The sequence below is a fragment of the Puntigrus tetrazona genome, chromosome 3 (genome assembly GCF_018831695.1).
Source record: "Puntigrus tetrazona isolate hp1 chromosome 3, ASM1883169v1, whole genome shotgun sequence".
In the NCBI taxonomy this organism is placed as follows: domain Eukaryota; kingdom Metazoa; phylum Chordata; class Actinopteri; order Cypriniformes; family Cyprinidae; genus Puntigrus; species Puntigrus tetrazona.
This window is the reverse complement of record NC_056701.1, coordinates 14,425,010-14,439,875: the sequence shown is the minus strand read 5'-3', so window position 1 is coordinate 14,439,875 and position 14,866 is coordinate 14,425,010. Positions and strand designations below refer to the sequence as shown.

Genomic DNA, 14,866 nt, shown 5'->3' with positions numbered 1-14,866 from the left:
TATATGTGCCATGTGAATTTTAACTCTCGGTTTGCTGTATGATAAACTCTTAGAGCACCACCATGTGGAATACATGCCCACACACTGATGTTTATCTTTACTCATAGTAAGGTATATCTAGGCTAATATAACGTAATACATATACAATACATACACATACTCAAGTAGAAGAAGAAAAAGAAGAAGAAGAAATTGATAAACGAACAGATCGATATATTAATGAACTAGAGTTCTTCGGAAGTCAAAGTCAGCAGTCTTGAAGAGAAAGAGAAGGACACAGTGGAGGATGAGCCTCTAGAGGTAAGACCAGATAGCGGCCAATAGGGGCGCAGCTCTAATATCCAGTCATTGTTTATTTCAAAATGACGGAAAACAGCGCGTCACCGGAGGATCCCTGGCTCAAAGTAAGGGAAAATATTCAGATAAAGACGGTCCGTTGATTTGAAATAGCCATATCCTCCCAAATCGCTTTCGTGAAGTGTGTTTCGGTTTAACGTTATCTGTGTATGTCTGCAGGGGTTAGTTTCACTCTCTAGCTCAGCTGGCTAACGTTGGTCGTAAAGTTCAGCAAGTCGAAAGAACAATTACCCTGCTTCCACATTATCGCGGTCTGAAAATGCTGTGTATTTAGCGGTGATTTAGACAAAAAAAAATCACTACAGAAACACGACTAAAAGCTGTTCTGCTCAATTTTATGTTGTAGGTGTTAGAATGTAGGCTGTAACAGATGTGCGAGAGTCGAATCCGCTAAGCTAACTCGCTTGTTCGCTACATTGACTCTTTATGGCTGTGTTTCAGAAACGTATTTAAATAGCCTCACTAGACAGAATTTTTGGGCATCAGAAGTGTTCGAACGAGCGAATCGACTCCCAGGGAACGGGATTCGATTCTAGTGACAGATGATGCCCCAAAATAGTGTCAAGACAGAAAAAAATTATCTGGTTTTCTTTGTTTGTGCCTTTACTTTATTTGTGCTGTCATTTCAGTGCATTATAACGTCCTGCCACATTCATATGCAACGAATAAAATATGCCCTCAATTGCACCGACCATAATGACAGCTTGACAATATGAAAGAGATTGCTCAATTTGAGAGTTTGGAGACACATTATGCATGTAGATTAAATGTCACCCTTTAAAGGGTTATTTAGGACACATCACAGTAGGGAGTAAGAGGTGTCCTAGATAAAGGTAAGGCAGAACAGGTCAGGCTCTGTTTGTATATGTGATCGTCAGTTGGCTGGTCTCTGAATGTTTAGTCTGGCTGGCTTTGACTGTTCTCCTGTTTGTCTTTTTATATCAATCGTCTCACCATGTCTCAGCAGACGGACGGCGCCTTCAGCGACAACGGCTTCGATCACAGTGAGTTCCAGAGCTATAAAATACTACTGAATGTGTTTTTTTTTTCTCCAGCTTTACCAAGATGAAGGTTTGACATGCAGTTATACAAATATAATGAATTCATAGGCTGGACATGACCAACCGAAACTACTCTGTGTTGTCACAATTTAAAGTAACCAGAAATTAACACTTAGTTATACTTTTATAAATGTCTATATCATTAGGTTTCTTTGCCGAGAGTGCTCGCAAAGGAAGTTTGGTGTCAAGAGCCAACAGCATTGGATCCACAAGTGCCTCATCAGTACCAAACACAGGTAATAATTCCAATCTCAGTCATCTAATATCACACATGGCCATTATTTTTAAAATTTATCTCTACAATGGTCATGAAATACTAAATTCACCCATTTATTTTTTAAGATTCATGTATTAGATCTAATTGTGAACAATTAAACCCAACCATGCATACCGTGTGCCGCTTTTCTGACGCAGGGAACCAAGTCTATGGCCTCATTTTTAATTATGTTACACTCAGCTGTACATCACAACATGAAAGAAAACATATGTTGATTATTGCAGCTTGCAATAATTAACCAACATCTTGTCAGACATCAAGATGCAGTCTGCTAAACTACGGTTTTTCCTTTGGTTTAGATGATGAAGACAGTGATAACAGACATGAGACGCCCTATAAGGAGTCATATAAAGACCGGAGGAGACAGAGCGCACACACAGGCCGAGCAGAAACGCAGAGATGCCATCAAGGTATGAGTGAGAAGAGCAAATTGGTTTAGGGAAAGCAAAATATAGAAGCTAACATAAGAGTGAGGGAAGGGAAATACTTGTGATGGCAATAATCGATCATAAAAAGCACAGTAATTGCTTTCAATTACATTCAGACTTCAAAACATTCCATTTTCAATATCGCGCTAGGTAATTGTGGTCTTTTGGGTGTTCCCTTTAGATTCAGTTGCTTTTCTGAAATCCCTCTGCGACTTTCATTTCAGGGCAGCAGCATTGCAGTGCCTGCTGATGCAATGAAATTGAAAAGGGTGTCAGCAGATGCGTTTATTTATGTTGAAATAAGTTAAAATGTAGCGCCAAGATGAGATGGCATTTCTGCCAAATAGAAATACTGATTTTGTAAGCAAAGTTCTGCGTAATTTACAAAACTGTATTTGTTTTATTACTTTATTCCTGATGAAAATAGTAGAAATGTTTTTTTTTTTTTTAAAGCTCCAGGTGCTGTGCTTGTTTGTAGGGATGCTCAATTTGCCCAAACTTTATGATCAATAATAATATTCCATCAAGCTTTCAATTTGGTGGGAAAAAAATATGCAGGAGCCCTTTAAATGTTCTGTTGATAACAGATGGTTTGTAAGTGCTCTTCATTGCAAACTCGGGATGATTATCAGCGCATGTTGTATTCCTAAATACACGTTACAGTTATTGCAGAAAAGCTGCTTGTGTGTAAGAGAACACCGTGCCGTGCCGCTAGCGTTCTGCTTCTGTCAGTCAAACATGTCTGTATGGTTCTCTGTCCCACAGAAAGGCTACGATGACCTGCAGTCTATAGTGCCTACATGCCAGCAGCAGTCTGACTTCGCCATGGCCACACAGAAGATGAGTAAAGCTACAGTACTGCAGAAGAGTGAGAACCTTCATTATCTATTTATATTTCCTCGTCACATGTCTTTCTCTCTGGAATGGAAAAGCTCAGCAGCTTGTGTGTGTGTGTGTGTGTGTGTGCAGCAATCGACTACATTCAGTTTCTCCACAAAGAAAAGAAGAAGCAGGAAGAGGATGTTTCCACACTTAGGAAGGAGGTGATGGCACTGAAAATTATGAAAACGTGAGTTGGGGGTTATTTATTGTACATTTTTAACTGCTTAGGCAGACAAATGTAGTTCCACTTATTCTCCCGCAGGGCTGTTTTCAGCTTTATCTGATACTGTTGCTCTTCTGCCAAGAAAGATAACACCCTTTAAGATCTACAAAAAGGAGGGAGGAAGAAAGGTCTCAGATACTAATGCGTCTCTAATGGTTTGTTTCAGGAACTATGAGCACATTGTAAAGGCCCATCAGAATAACCCTCAGCAGGGCAGCGAGCAGGTTTCAGATCAGGTGAAGTTCAGTGTGTTTCAGAGCATCATGGACTCTCTGTTCCAGTCCTTCATTGCCTCAGTGTCAGTCAACAGCTTTCAGGAGCTCTCTGCCTGCGTCTTCAGCTGGATCGAGGAGCACTGCAAGCCCCAGGTAGCACACATACACATGCTCACACATTTAAAGGATAGTTCACCCACAACTGAAAGCGCTCATTTACTCTTACGTTGTTTCAAACCTGTATGAGTTTTCTTATGTTGAACATAAAAGAAGGTATTATAAACAATGCAGGTACAATTGATGGTCCCTATTGACTTTCAATTTTTTTTTTCTTTCCCTACCATGGAAGTTAATGGGGACCAACAAGTGTTCCATTATTATTATTTTGTTAAATATCGTCTTTTGTGTTCAACTTTATAAAGAAATACAGGGTTTGAACAACAAAGTAAATTACATTTTTATTTTAAGGTGAACTATTTTATAAGGCAATAAGTTGCAGTTCTCAGGTTTTTTTAACGTAACATTTTTTAAAAGGTCCACAACAATATTTAAAGGAGTTTTCAGTTGTTTGACTTGCAAGATAATAGGGGTGGGAAAAATAGATTCTCTGATGCATTGCAATTCTCTCTTCAATTGATTCGGAGTTGTTTTATCCTCTGCATATGGCACATGCTCGTGCTAGAGATGCACAGACTTTGCATTCTGAGACACGTGCACGCGTTGACTTTTCAAGTCAAGAAATCACATTTTAAAATTAGGCCATGTAGTGTTTTCCAGAACCCTGGGCAGTCAAAGAAAAAAAACAGTTAAGGAGGTGAATTAAAATTAGATATCTTTTGTTGTTGTAGCTCAATCTAATTTTAAATGATCAGTAAGTCATTTGCCAAGATCCCCGATTGAGAACCACTGTTTTGAAGGACCGTTATCACCTTTTTTTTCTTTTTTTAAATCACATAGCGGATTATTATTTTTCGTAAGAAAAACATGAAATGGTCAAGTGTAAATGCTCCTCACTAAAAACTAAGTATGTGATAATAACCTAGCAACCTGGAAAGGCAATAAAGTTTCAAAGCGTGCAATAAAGCACTAATAACACTCTACTGAAACCAATGTAGTCAGCCTTACCACTACACAAGTGACAATGAGCTTATGTTTTCAGTCAAACACCTACACAGGCTTAGATAAACACTGAAACTCCCAGACTGAGCATGTTTTTCTGTAATTGTTGACAGACGCTGAGAGAGTTTGTGGTGACCGTGCTGCAGCAAGTGAATGGTCAGCTCTGAAGCTTCTCTCAGGCTAATATCTTGTTCAAGTACAGCCTCTCTTTCACACCCACAAACACACTCATGCAGCAGGGTATAAGAGCACACTAATGGACTGGAGTGTGTTCAAAAACTCTTTAAAGATTTAGTAGCACTATCCTCAAGTATTGACCCAAACAGTGTTTATGGCAGTGATTCCAATCAACATGTGGAAATGCAATTTATTCCGATCAGGCATTTTATTAATAATAGTTTGGAAGGTAACAATCTGATCCAAGCTGTTTGATATATTGTTTCTTCACAAACACCTTCAGCTGAATAATGAAATAATGTGCAAGTTCTGTTGGTTGACTGAAGAAACACACCTCAGTCCTAAAGTTTAATCATTTCTTTTCAGTTGTATTCATATTTTCAAAAAAAAGTTTGCAGTGGTGATCCTAAGATAAAACTAGCATCTTGACAGCCACATGAGGGAAGACTCAGGCTGTCAAGACAACTGACACCCCATATACTGATGTAGAGATATGTCTCAATTTACTGCATTTTAAACTAGACAGCTGCCTTTGAATGATTAAGCTTGGTGTGTGTCACGTTCAGTTATCATCTTTACCTCAAGTTCAAGTCATTTTTCAAAGCACAACTACATTTTCACCTTAGCGGCTGGAAAGGGGCCGAGAGTCTCAGTTATACTGTGATGCATCACTGTCAGTTGGTTTTACGTCCAAAAACAGCTGTCTTGCATGCTTTAATATAATTAAAGTAAGGCAATGCTGAGCCATCTTAGTTCCTCTTTGTCCTTTGGGATGCTGTGACCAAAGATTGCAGTGTCTGTGCACACATAATGGAAGATAAACCTCTTTTTGTCATGTTATGTCAGGTTTTGTTCAGCTTTTGTAGCGCAATATTGTTTTATTCTACGTTTATGATAATGGTTTAAGCTCTTGTGATCAGTATGTTTTGTGCTGCATAAGCTATCAATGAAGACACAGTCGCACCCGTGCCTGGTAGCAGCTCTACATGGCGTGTGGTGTGACGCCAATTCTCATTTATATTTTTAATGAATGTTAATTAAGGTGTAATGAAAATTAGAATCAAATTCTACTCAGGACAAGAATTTTTAGGTATTGAGATCTTTTTGTAAATAACAGATGATTGTACAATCAGCTGTTTGACCTGGCGTTGGAATAAGGGGCGTCTTTACAAGTTAAGCCATAAAGTGGAGTGAGCGCCAGCTCACAGAAACGAGGCTAGGTCGTGCTGAACTACTATACTATACTAGTGCTTCTGCATTTCTTCAATGGACTTCAATGGAAGAATCTGGAAACTTTTGTATCAGTATAATTTTTTTAATTGAAAAATAAACAAGCGTTGAAAGCTTATTTACAACCTGTTTGTTCTTTTTTTCCCCCCCTCAACAGAACTTTTATAAATAGGATTGGTTTAAAAAAAAAAAAAAAAAAAAACACTGCTCTCTCTGTGTCCCAGAATCCTCTACATTACTTTCCAACCTTTCCAAAGGTCTATTTGTCCCAGCAGCGGTGTTGCTGCATCTGAATTTAATCAGTGAGTCCTCCATTAGATGTTGGGCATTGTCACTTTATGGTCCTCATCTGTTTCCAATCCCAGCCTCCTCCTGATTTCAAACACAAGATGTACAGGAAAAAAAAAAAAAAAAACTTATTTGCCAGTATAAAAATACATTATACTCTGTTGCAGGGTTTCCCAAACAATATGTGTGAACCTCTGAAGGGTTTGTGAAAGAACTGTGAGTTTTTAAGTTGATGAAAGCAAATAATTAAAAGGAATAATTTTCATTTTGGGTGAACTATATCAATCATGTCATTCCAAACCCTTCATTCATCTTCAGAACACAAATTAAGATATTTCTGATGAAATCGAAGAGCTTTTCGACCTCCAGAGACTAAAATGCAATATAAATGCTCCATAGCCAAAAATTTAGCAAGAACATTGTTAAAATAGTCCATGTCCATTACAAAGATGCAAGAATAATTTCTGTCCTCAACGAAAACAAAAACTTTGGGGTACTGTTGATATTGCCAACATTGCTTCATTTTTGTGATCAGAGTTGAAACAAGTTAAACATTGACTCTTCTATTTACTTGCATGCCATGGGACCATTAACTGACATCAGGAAATCGTGAACAAGCAAGCGTGATGTAATTGAAATAATAAAATAAGTAAATGTGTTACTTCTAAAGGGAATGGCTGTTAAAAAGGTCTGGAAATCAGTTTTAAGGGAATGACTCACCAGAAACTGTTTCTTGCTCTTTAGGTAACCCTCCAAAATAGCTCCAACCATATCAGGTTACCTGGCAGGTAAAGAGATATAAACAGGGCTTAAGTTTCTCGGCATGCAGCTTCTGGCTGCAAAAAAGTAATCACACATTTAAATAAACGTGGTATCACTTTCTGAGTCAATGAGTTCACCTGCCAATGTTACGAGAGGAGCACAGCTTTCACTCGTAGCCAATCAAAATGTTTTGCTCTTATAAACAGTAGGTGTGCATAGCAGGCTATCAAACAGCCAGTCGCAGCCGTGATGAATGGAGAAGAGTGTCTTCCCTTACATGCAGCATATTTATACGGAAGAACCCATTTTAAAAAGCAGCGGAGCTGTGGAAAACAGCTCTCAGGTAATCATGTCATCTCCATCACGATATGATTGCCAGAACAAAATTACCGGGATTTTTTTTTTTTTTAAAAGGTCCTTTGGTTGTTCACATGATCTCTTAATGGTAACTAATTTACCAGTGCATTAAAGACCTTATGTATGAAAGGGGGCTAAGCTCTTCCTCTGCATACACTGTGAATATAAAGTGCTTGCCTTTCATCAGGAAAAAACTTTGCACATCATCTCACTAGATTTGCAATGTAAATCATTTCCAAACCTTTGCCATCCCAGAATATATCACACCTATTTCTAATCCAATTAATATATGCCATTTAACAAGCGTTGTTCAATAAAACCCATGCAATTGCTTAGTTATCTAACTTATAATCACAATAATATGTATTATTAATGTATAATCAAGTTACACAACTCTATATGAGTTAAAATATTTTGAAATACAGCTGCACATTGTTTAACTTTTTTATAATTACTAGACAAATATTTTGACACGTGAAATGTCTTAAAAATTGTGTTTTTAAGCTTGTTTAATGCATGTTGTCACACCTTAGTGCCAGTAAGCAGTGATATAACTCATAATTTTTCCAAGCGTGATATGGCTTTTATTCTTCAGGTCAACCATATTCATGAAAAAAGTTTGAATAAGGAAAGCAATTATTTATTTATATATATATATATATATATATATATATATATATATATATATATATATATATATATATATATATATATATATATATATATATATATATATATATATATACACACACACACACACACACACACACACACACACACCTAATGTGCAAGAATAGTTTTCATTCATATATAAATAAGACATGAGTGTTGAGGACACAAGGTAAATCTGAAATGAATGCACTTTCATAAAGGCACACCTTTACAGCTGTATCAAAAACTAGCTGATAATTTGTCTCTCTTTGGCAGGATCTGAAGTTGTGAATAAATGTTTTTATGGATCATTACCATTTCTCTTCCTCTTCCTCCTCCTTCACATAAGTCTCTCTCTCACAGCAAACCTGAGGGCAAGAAGAAATACATTTGTCAGCAACATAAACAAGCATAATGTACTGTTGACTGCCGAGGACAGCCACATTATCTCTATAAGCTCACCTAATGAATCAAACATATTCCAGTGATGCTGGAAGGCTTTAGATAGTATTTTGAATTACTTACAAAAAAGCAATTTAATGTGAGAGGGCTCAGAATGAGCATGGCCCAGGGCCAGTGTGGGAGAGATTCAGATCAGTGGATGGACTGTCAGTTGCAATTACTCAACACTGCATTTTGTGTTCATTAATCACGCACAGGCTTAGTTTACACTTTTAGTCATATATTGCACACGGTTATGATTTCAGCTTATTTAAATAGGTTACCAATCAGACTTCATTCCCCCTGTTTAAAGAAACTATCATCAAAATTGTCTGAAGTAAATATGCTCACAGGAAGTAAAAATATGAACCCGCTAGTCTGACCTGGCAAGCCAGATAAAATCTTTACTAGTGATCTCAGAACAGACCCTGCATTGTGAATATGACAAATGGTGCCAAAGGCCAAAAAAGATCAGTAGATATTAAAGAACACAGTGATATCTAACCTTCTGTTTCTCCTAAGGGGTCACATGGTTTGTAGCGACTTGATCTTATCAGCCTGTCTCTGTACCCAGAGCACTCTGCTTGCAGCTCAGGATCTGTGCCTTCATCTCTGCTGTGGTTATTGAGCATTTGAGCTCCTTCAGTTCTAAGGACAAAATGAACCTTTTATTAAATGCAAACAGCGTGTAGCGTGCACGGGGTTCAAACCCCAGCGGCACATGTTGGGTGCACACCTGTATCCAGCTGCCTGCAGCTCTGTGAGATGCTCTGTACTTCAACACCGAGTTCTGCAACGCGAGCATCCCATCTCCTTAAGTTCAGCATCACTCCCGCATCATGGAAACTGAGACTGAAGGGTTAGAAGGACATGTGTCAGGCTGATTCCCCAACACCAGCTGTCTTAGCATTAACAGCAAAGCGTCGCCGTCCTAAATCAGACCAACCTGATCCGCAAGAAGTAGATCTTCTGCTTTCCATAGACTTTCTCTTTAATCTTTCCCTCCTGGGCCAGCTGCTCCATTGCTCTGACCACAGCCTGAGAAAATAAAGGCGCTTCTTGTCACAAAAACATACGACATAAAAAGCACTGCATACAAACTGTAACGGTAAAAGATCGCATTTAACACAACGCAGACCGTTTATGCAGAACACTAAAATCTATGAGGTAATGTTGCTTCTTACCGTTTTACCCAGACCACACTGCTTCACCTTAGGTTTCGTAAAAAGACATCCTGGGCACTATAGGGTCTGCTGTTTTTCTCATTTCAGGTAAGCGGGAGATTCGCGATTAATTTGGGAAGACAAGAGGATGGAACGATGCATTTTGGTTATTAGTAGTGTAGCGTTGTGCCATACTGTTACTATTTCTAAACCACAACTAAATGAATGTAAAATGTAAACGGCGCAGGTTAAACAAGCATCGCACCTGCACTGTTTTTTGTCATTGTTTAGATCTGTTGTTTATTTCAGTCAGCTTTCGCGCGCCGAGTTGAATTGACTACCAAGACGACGACACATTGTCTGAAGGCGTTTAAAAAGTGCGTTTTACAGAAAAAAGTACTGAACATATTTTATACGCGTAAATAAACATCGTAAAGCCACGTCAGAAGTTTCCAGTTTTAAGTAATTTTCCAGTCAGGCAGTGATCTGGAGACTACTTCTAACTGTTGTAATAAAGTCTTTAAAAACCTGAACTTTAGTTAATTTTCTTTTATTAAAATATTGTTATTTTTGTATTTTAGTTTTATAAATGTTTATTGATTGATTAGACATATTCATACAAAAATCTTGATATGGCAAGCACCTCAAAAGTTGGTGAATGTGTGTGTCTTGTCTCTTATAAATGTAAGTTGTAATGTAAACACAGTTCCAACAGCTTAAAGTCAATTACACTACTAAAAAAAAAAATCATTAAAATTCAACAGCTAAACACACCTCTCTAAGGCATTTTCTAGATCTTTCCATTTTTTTTTATTTGGACAACGTTAACAAAATAATATATTGTGATATAAACAGGCTTCAACTAATAGAAGAAAAAAAATATCAACACTTTTACTTAAAGAATATATCTATTCATCTCTTTATTGCTCTTGTACATCAAAAGTATCAAAAACCACTACAGAGAATGGAAGAGTGAAACAGTCACAGAACAAAAATGACTGCAGAATCCAGCCAGAAAGACCTAGAAATGTCACACAAAGAAAGTAAAGATGAGTTATTCTGTATTTACTGGTTCAACATGTTTTTTTTTTTTTTTTAACATCACTAACATCAATACAACATATGGCTGAATATGACATTGGGCATAATTTCTTATGGTATATGAACTATCACTTATTGATCAATGAATTGTTGTGATTTTTGTTGAATGACCACAAAGCATACAAATGGGTAAAATTACAGATAATTTTTGCAATGAATCACACCCCACAAACCTACAAACAAAAATCTTGTCATGCTTTTTTCAAACGCAGGATAATTTATCAATCCAATTGAATCAACATTCTAATATTCGTACAGTAAGGTCCGCAAATAGTTATTTATAATAGTATTAACTATAAACATGTGAAAGTAAAGAAGAGAAAAGAAAAGCTTTCTCCCATCTATGAGCCTACTATGCATTACACTCTCAATACATAACACAAATAATAATAATAAAAAATAAATCAAACCTTAACCACACAACCAAAATATCATCAGCAATCGTTAAATAAGTACTCACAAACTAAATGAATTAAAAAAAGAGATTTAATAAAATCACAGCAAAGCAATAAAGATGAAACGCCCCAATAAACAGCAATTGCTCTCTTTAACTTAACCTGTTATTGATAAAGTAAGATCTTGGGTTTGAAATGTAATAAACAAACTGAATACAGGAAGGAATCAATGGATCCACAGAGAAAGATGCAACGCCCATTACCTAAATTAAAATGAGAAAACCAATGTATGCTTGGAAAATAGAAAACACTTCACTGATCTCTGCAACAGAATGCCTTCTTATCGCTACAGCGTTCTTCCGCACATTTCCTACTTTCCAGTACACAATGAAAGCTAGTAAAGCCAGCAATGATACCTAAGTAGCATTAGGGTCAGAAACAGAAACAGTTCACTTGGGAAAAGTGCAGAAACAAAAAAGGCTCAGCAACTATTAAAGCAAACAGCAAATAAACGGCAAATTCAACATTTAATTTCTCCAGCTTCATCATGCCGCCACCATGATGCAAGAAAGGCGTTTCAAATCCTTGTGCTTTAGTACTGTACTGAATGTTAGACTTCATTTAAATACATAAGATTCATACCAAATGAGATGACAGATGCAGAAATCTACAGTTTTTCTGTTGCTACTCATAAAAGTTCCAGAAAGTCAGAACGTTAAAGGTGTGTTTAAAAGAGGAGGCCGTGTACAAATCCGGTGGCAGTTGTTTTAGTGTCTTGTTTGAGGTAGAGTCATTACAAACAAAATCCACGTACTGCCATGTTATCCAGATGAAAACAGTATTTCTGCAGCTTTTTAAAACAAGTTATGCTCGTTTGATTTTATTTTCCCAATTTGACTGATATATAACAACAGCAATTTCTAAAACATTTTCTGGGATTATTAGAATTAGTTTTTTGGGGTTTTTTGACAGAGCAATTTTTAAAATTTAGGAAACTACTTCTTTCATTTGTTAACGCGTTTTCAAGTAATGCAGAAAAATCCAGCCTGTATATAAACTCTGTAAATGTAAATATTGTGGGAAAACATCTTCCAAAAACTGCTTGATCTTGTTGGAGATTAAAATAAATAAAAAATGATATATAATTAATACACATTTAGTTATATTAATTCTGATTTAAAGATATTTTCATTGCCATCAGATAGACATGATGGTAGAAAATGATGTGCAGTTACCACAAATAAACAAATGGAGGACGACAGGTGCAAAACAAGTTTATTTGGGACATTTCAGTTGTTTCAACAAAAAAGCATCCAATTTTATTCGGGAATTGGCCCCATGTGGCAAAATGAGATAACCTGACTGCTGTTCACCAGTGGCCTTATCTCAGAGCCTTGAAGTATAAAATACCTCAAAAAGAAAAATTATTATATTTACTCCAAAACCCTAAGCCTTTGATTTCTTCTGTGGGGACAGTGTCATGTTTGCTGCCATTGACTTTGATTGTAATGGACAAAAACAACGCAACACTTCTCAAAAAATATCTATGTTCTATAGAAGAAAGAATGTCATACAGGTTAGAATGGCATGGGTGTGAAAAAACTATTTAAAAATTGTAGGTTTTTTTAAGGAACTTTACCACTTAAAACATGAGATGAGGTCATGGGGTTTTAATAGGTCATCAAAGGCTACCATCAGACCAGCTCACACGCCTGGCTGTGAGATTTCACAGTCTTTCTCTTACAGTAAGATTTCTTATCGGTATGCATTAAGGGTCTGACTTTGTAATGATGATGATGGAATGTCTGATTTGGTCCCATGTGTAATTATTGAATACAAACAATACAGCGATTGATGTGAAAGACCTATAAGACTTCTGATGTAGTAAAAGATCTGTTATTTGTTTTGGTTGGCGTTTCTTAAGAATGCTTTATGATTGTTGTCCTATTGCTTAGCCTGGGCGAGAATCGGAGTCTTTCACACACCTTCGCATCGAATGAGAGGACACGGAAGCTCACGGGCATAAACAGAAAAGATTCAGACTACAAACAAGATTACCACAGTGATATCAACTGCAGCCAGCGGAGAAACCTGGCAGGTGAATCTAACATTACATTAACAGTGCAAAACAAACACACTTTCTCCGCCGCACTCGCCGATTAAATCGAAAGCATCTCAGTAGACATTCAAACCAACACGCAAACTCTTTACTTGGATCAAGGTGCAAGGGACACAGGAGCATACAGACGCTGAGGAAGTATCTGTAAGACGGGCTCACTGCGGCTTCCCCAGAAAGTTGACAGGAAGCTGATCCCGGACTGTCTTCTGTTTTTTGGCCCTGCCCCCTCCAACGATCCAACTGGTTCAGCTCGACTGATCCAACATCTCGGTCCCCGCCGTAAGCCCAGGCCTGTGCCCAACTCTGAGTCGACTGCTTCCTATCCTCGATGGCTCCTGCCCGGTGGCCGCTCTCCGAGGGCTCAGGTGGCCGGGCTGCATGGCCCTGCATGGCTGCTCGATCATGTTGCTGGCGATGACCCCTGCCAGTTATTAGTGAGAGGTCGGAGGTAGTAACAGGAGCCGAAAGAGACCCGGTCGAGGTCTTCCTGATCAGAGTCCATCTGGGTGTCCAGGTCTGCAGGCAAGAGGCACGAGGCCTGGAGAGCCACGCAGCTGGAGACTGGGCAGCCCAATGCTGGCATCATCATCGTCCTCCATCAGGCATCTGCTGATGGAGGAAGTCTGGCCCACAGCAGCGATTCTTCTGGATCACTGTGTCGTCCAGACTATTAAGTCAATAAATAAAGATTACGCATTATTTCAATAAAAAATTTTTTTAAATCACCTCAGAAATGTCAGTATTAATTATTCAGTTCAATGTCACATGATCCATTTCATTACTATAAATTTAATTTGTTTTAGAATTGTTATGAATAGAACATTCATTATCTGAAATAGAAAACTTCCAGAACATTTGGAAATATCTTCACTGTCAGTTTGATTAATTTAATGATCTCTAAATAAAAATATTTTAATTTCTAAAACAAAAAAACAAACAAATTCATGCATACAGTACTTAATTGATTTTGATATTTAGTTAATGATACACAAACAAAATAACTTTTTAAACCTTTGAAAATATTAACATATACATAAAAAAACAATGATTTTGACTGATGTGTATTAATATACTAATATTTTATTACTACATTTGATTGTTGTGCCACATGAGACATGAAATTGTTATTCTTTAAAAATGTTATAAAGGTTTTTCAATACCATTTGAAACAAACGTGAATAATTTATTTCTGGTGATTTACTGCTTTTTAAACTAGATTTGTTTTTTCAACAGACATTATTCTCCCTGATTCAAGACAATAAATATTCAAAATAGGGTTTAAAGAGTAGACGACATCAAGATGTTCTACCGAAAGCTCCCTCTGGCAGAGGGGTGTTTGGCCCTGGGAGGTTGGGTGTCGCATCCATGTAATGACACCTCAGCATCCCAGTGCTCAGAGTCGGTGAGCGCTAGTTCCTTAGCAACTGCTGCTTTCCATCAAACTCACGGGTGAATATTATTTAGAGGAGTGTTATTAGAACTGTGTGAGAGCCGTTAGAAAACGGCAATGAACTTCAATTTGTTTTGTACCATCATGCACCCACAGATCCTCTAAACTCAAGGATCATGAAATGCTTTAAATCCCTGTGTTATAAATAACCCTGTTTCTGGCTCACCGTT

At 37.4% G+C, this 14,866-nt stretch overlaps 2 protein-coding genes across 2 annotated transcripts in view; one reads left to right on the top strand and one right to left on the bottom strand.

Moving 5' to 3' along the window:
* Positions 1 to 340: 340 nt before the first annotated feature.
* mlx (MAX dimerization protein MLX) lies at positions 341 to 4,729 on the top strand. The gene is given in 9 exon segments (XM_043235327.1): positions 341 to 404; positions 1,322 to 1,361; positions 1,565 to 1,654; positions 1,995 to 2,059; positions 2,061 to 2,105; positions 2,889 to 2,991; positions 3,093 to 3,192; positions 3,395 to 3,596; positions 4,676 to 4,729. Coding segments are annotated over 9 exon segments (741 nt in total). The 5' UTR covers positions 341 to 362.
* Positions 4,730 to 6,283: 1,554 nt separating this feature from the next.
* The window catches only part of LOC122341307 (PSMC3 interacting protein), a 13,331-nt gene continuing 4,748 nt past the window's right edge, over positions 6,284 to 14,866 (bottom strand). Inside the window, 12 exon segments of the mRNA XM_043234671.1 lie at positions 6,284 to 6,325; positions 6,327 to 6,341; positions 6,978 to 7,038; positions 8,343 to 8,395; positions 8,974 to 9,012; positions 9,014 to 9,063; positions 9,066 to 9,116; positions 9,205 to 9,314; positions 9,415 to 9,506; positions 9,653 to 9,676; positions 9,679 to 9,729; positions 13,406 to 13,667. Coding sequence (XP_043090606.1) covers positions 6,284 to 6,325; positions 6,327 to 6,341; positions 6,978 to 7,038; positions 8,343 to 8,395; positions 8,974 to 9,012; positions 9,014 to 9,063; positions 9,066 to 9,116; positions 9,205 to 9,314; positions 9,415 to 9,506; positions 9,653 to 9,676; positions 9,679 to 9,729; positions 13,406 to 13,667 — 850 coding nt within the window.